We start from the raw sequence: 5000 nt of genomic DNA, 5'->3' as shown, positions 1-5000 counted from the left end.
ATTATTATTATTATTATTATTATTATTATTATTATTATTAGCCAAGCTACAACCCTAGTTGGAAAAGCAAGATGCTATAAGCCCAAGGGCGCCAACAGGGAAAATTAGCCCAGTGAGGAAAGGAAATAAAGAAATAGAAAAATGATGAACAAATTAACAATAAATCATTCTGAAACTGTTTTCATACAATTTAAAAACTAAGGCAATTACAAAGTTTATTCTGTAATTTATTTTAGAATTGATACCACTAGCACAGAAAATTACCTCTGTCCAGTTTAAGTACCAACGGTACTTAGTAATGAAATATTTAGAAAGCTTTGTTTCTCACCCTCTCTTCCTCCTGTTTTGATCCATCCAGGTGCAGTCTCAGTTAGCGTCGTAGTTCCTGCAGAGGGCGTTAGTGTGACGGCTACAGCAAGAGTACAAATTACTAGGACACGCTTCAGGGCACTCATGATGAACCTAGGAATCCGAATAGGAGACCCACAGCTTCTTTCAGGTAAGTGGGTATAAATCTCTAGAAAAAAGTTCTGGAAGGAGCATTTCAGAGATGTTAATACTTTCAGTAAAGGTTATTTACTGTGAATTAAATTCTATTAAGTTGGTGATGAAATGAAAAACTTTAGTAATTCATCCGCTGTTTATCATCGGAATATATAGCTAGAAAAACAGTCCTGGAAGGATAATTTCAGAGACATTAATCCTTTCAGTAAAGGTTATTTAATGTAAATTGAATTGTATTATGTTGGTGATAAAATTAAAAACTTGTAATTCCTCCGCTGTTCAGCGTTTCGCATATATTTGTATTTTTCGTATAACTTATCTTATTCTAAGCTACATAACATTCCATTATCGTCGTTTTATCTGTGTTGATTTTTAACCAAGAGTTTAACCTTATTTGTACCACAATCAGCATTTGGGACTAATTAGGAAATGGGTTCCTTGAATAACCTGTAAATTTAATTACAGTGGAAAAGGTGTCATCTACAGGTCGGTCTCTCTCAAAAGGGCACCTTTGGCTTTCATTAGATTTCCTAAGTTTATTTACTTGAAGGACGATTTATGATAGTTTTCTTCGTAGCTTGTGGCGATGGCATTTCGATAGTTCATCAAGTATTCAGAGCATAACTATGCTATAAACGGTTTCAGATAAGTTGGCTTGTTAATTCCGGTACACATCACTGGACGTAAAGAGATTTCTGCTTTATATTGTAGTAGCTAACTCTGAAACTGTTTGGAATGCTCTTTATAAAAAAAAGAAAAAGAAAATTTTCTGAGCTTGTAAGCTACGCGAGCTAAAGTATTTAGATTAATTACTCAAAATTTTAAGGAAATATTTTTTTCCTATATAGAAGTGTATCAAAATTAATGAAGCCTACAGTGCAATTTTAACAGGTAAGGCTGTGCTTAGCAAAAGAAAAACTGTTGGTAACTCGCAGGTAAAATAGCTAAACTTGTAAACATGGGACCAGAAGCATGTTTAATTTTACGAAATGCTATTAAGCAATTAAAGATAATTTTCCATTCGGCACTTCATAAAATCAATAAAAAAAAGGGCTTCTGATCACGTGTTTACAAACTCAATGACCGTTATACGGGCAGCGTTGCCAACAGAATCTCTTGCTAAACAGCGTTACCTGCTCCAATAGAAAGCTATCAGATGTCAGCTTTGCTGCCATTGAAATGTACTGCAATCAGTTAGGCCAACTTGAGCACTTACATCTGGAATGGTTCTTGTTTATTACTATGAATTCTGTCGCTGTATCACTGAGGGAATATTTGCAGACATTTTGATTTATAGTCATACGGTTTAGGCCTACTCTAGAGATAAGACTGTAACGCTCAAGTGGACGTATAGAACATACATAGTTTTTGTCTTATAATTTTCTTAATGTCATTAACTGTCATTCTCAGGTTTGTGCTTTCTTATTGCAAAATACTCGCCAAATACCTCTCCGTGTATATATATATATATATATATATATATATATATATATAAAAATATATATATATATATATATATATATATATATATATATATATATATATATATATATATATATATATATATATATTTGCTGATCTGTTTGCCTATGATTTTCAGGTACAGGTTCATTTAGTTTTTAGAGATAGCTAAGGCCTCTTACGGGTTTTTTTCTGTCTCTGTCGAAGGATTTTGGCAAGCGTCTCTCATTTTGCTTTAGATATTTGAATTGAAATTAAGTCTCGTTAGGACAGGGTAAGATAAGAGTACGGCAGTCTAAGGATACGGCTCCTAGGTTAGGTTAGGTGGAGAACCTTAGGTTAGGTTGGTTAGGTTAGGTAGGAAACATTCGGTTAGGTGATGTTCTTGTGTCGGTAAAATGTGGTTTTTCACTCTGTCCCAACAAACTGCAAAGGCTCCTATTTTTGTTTTAATTAAAAAAAATATTTAGTAACTTAAATCTTTTAATCGTCACGAACTTTCGTTACGCGTGTTTGAAAGTTTTCCACCTATGGGAGATAGCCTCTTTGGAAGCGTATGAGTTAATTATGCTTCTAGGTAGTAGATTAGTCAATGCACCAGCCACCCGTTGTGATACTATCGCTATGTTATGGGGTCCTTTGACTGTCCAGACAGTAATACATTGGATCCTTCTCTCTGGTTACGGTTCATTTTCCCCTTGCCTAAACATACACACCGAATAGTCTGGCCTATTTTTTTTTACATATTCTCCTCTGTTCTCTTACACCTGACAACACTGAGATTACCAAACAATTCTTCACCCAAGGGGTTACTGCTCAGTAATTGTTCAGTGGCCCCTTTCTTCCTGGTAAGGGTAGAAGAGACTCTTTAGCTGTGATAAGCAGCTTTTCTAGGAGGACACTCCAAACCATTGTTCTCTAGTCTTGGGTAGTGCCATAGCCTCTGTACCATGGTCTTCCACTTTCTTGGATTAGAGTTCTCTTGCTTGAGGGTATACTCGGGGACTCTTGTCTTATTTCTCTTCCTCTTGTCAAAGTTTTTATAGTTTATATAAGATATATCTATTTTAATGTTACTGTTCTTAAAATATTTTATTTTTCCTTGTATCCTTTCCTCACTGGGCTGTTTTCCCTGTTGGAGCCCCCGGGCTTGTAGCATTCTGCTTTTCCCACTAGGGTTGTAGCTTTGCAATTAATAATAATAATAATAATAATAATAGCCAGAGATCTTACGTGTGCTGTATTGAGACAGAAAACATTTTCCTGTATTCATTCTGTATTTTCTCACTCATGAGATTGATTCTAACACAATGAAAAACTTTTTCTAAAGCCTTTTCTGTTCTTCATTCCAAATTTAGGTTAAACGAATATCAGTTTCTCACTGGACGAAATAATGTTTGAAGGGAGATGTTTGGTTTTCCATCCCGACTTTTTGTTACATTTCGTTTGAATTATGAATTTAGGAAAAATAATTTGGTCCCATGCACATCTGTTAATGATAGCATTGTGTTAGTGAACTGCTTGGCACCTGTGGCTTGGCAGGACATGAAGCAGAAATGCCGTTTGAGAAGTGTTTTTCTATTAAATATATTTCTACTGCTGTAAGTTTGCCTCTATTGAAGTACTTCTCTCTATCTTATAATAAGAGTGGCTTTTAGCTTTATTCTTCCATACGAGATCTTTTTGAAATAATATTCAATTTTAAGTTAACGGCAAATCTTGTCATAGAAAACTAGTTTTTGATCCCGTTTTCTTTGACTCAGATCATGTAAATGAAGGGGATCCTAGCCTAACCTGAGTTATGCCCCTGTCACACATTTGCGATTCTAGGACGTGCAATACATAACGTACTGCCGAAAGTTTGTTGATTACGATAAATCCCCATCAATCATAATCTAACGTTAGATTAGCCAAGTTTGCTGACGTAAAAGAAGTGATAGAGGAAGTTTATATACCGTTAAAACCTACGTGTCCGGCCCGCCAATTGTCATTTTCTTGTGATTGTAAGCTACATAGATTTGACATACTGGCATCCTCACTGATTAAAAAAAAATCGTAAGACGTGCCATGCAATAGGTAGTGTGACAAAAAAAGTCTATTTAGCAACGCTGCCTCGTGCATGAAGCCAAGCAGTGTTTGCGGGCAAGCAGCAGCCAAACGGCGATATATCGAAATATGATATTGAGAAAAAAAATAACTGGTTGGTTGTAATGGTAATAAATGCTTACTCAGGCATTATCTGCATTCCTTTAAATTACCCATTTGAGTCTTAAAATGAAATTATGTAACGTGAAGTATTTTATAGAAATTCTTTGGAGAAATTTTCATCCTTTATTGGGAAAATAATCTAGGTCTATGTCAAGTTACCCTGAAAAAGTAATACAAACATGAACGCATTGCGCCATCGCTCTCTCTCTCTCTCTCTCTCTCTCTCTCTCTCTCTCTCTCTCTCTCTCTCTCTCTCTCTCTCTCTCTCTCTCTCTCTGCTTGTACCTACATTTCCTTCGTTTATTTTGCTCGGAATGGATTAGTTTCATCCCATCGGTCTATAATACTTAGACCAAAGTAGCTCAACCGTGAATTAGACAGTTGAGCTTACCAGCTGCTTCCCTACACGCCGAACCCCATCTTGGGTTATGTTATGTTGAGAAGTAATGTGAAATAGAATTTTTTCCAGTTATTATTATTATTATTATTATTACTATTATTAGCTAAGCTAAAACCCTGATTGGGAAAGCAGAATGATAAGCCCAGGGAAAATAGCCCAATGAGGAAAGAAAACAAGGAAAAATAAAATATATCAAGAACAGTAACAACGTTAAAATAAATATTTCCTATATAAAATCTAAAAACTTTAACAAAACAAGATGAAAAGAAATTAGATCGAAAAGTGTGCCTGAGTGTACCCACAAGCAAGAGAGTTCTAACCCAAGACAGTGGAACAGAAGCTAAGGCACTGCCCAAGACTAGAGAACAATGGTTTGATTTTGGAGTGTCCTCCCAGAAGAGCTACTTACCATAGCTAAAGAGCCTCT

At 35.5% G+C, this 5000-nt stretch overlaps 1 protein-coding gene across 2 annotated transcripts in view; it reads right to left on the bottom strand.

Annotated features, from left to right (window-relative positions):
- The window catches only part of LOC137623067 (uncharacterized), a 15886-nt gene that overhangs the window by 9199 nt on the left and 1687 nt on the right, over positions 1–5000 (bottom strand). Inside the window, exon 2 of one of the 2 annotated variants that reach the window (XM_068353706.1) lies at positions 329–517. The exons of the other annotated variant lie outside the window; for it this stretch is intronic. Within the exon in view, the coding sequence (XP_068209807.1) occupies positions 329–455 (127 nt within the window). The 5' untranslated portion in view covers positions 456–517. The remainder of the gene's footprint in view (positions 1–328; positions 518–5000) is intronic. 2 annotated transcript variants of the gene reach the window in all.

This window comes from Palaemon carinicauda, chromosome 30 (assembly GCF_036898095.1).
Source record: "Palaemon carinicauda isolate YSFRI2023 chromosome 30, ASM3689809v2, whole genome shotgun sequence".
NCBI classification, from domain to species: domain Eukaryota; kingdom Metazoa; phylum Arthropoda; class Malacostraca; order Decapoda; family Palaemonidae; genus Palaemon; species Palaemon carinicauda.
Note: the sequence above shows the minus strand (reverse complement) of the source record. Positions and strands in the feature narration are given on the sequence as shown.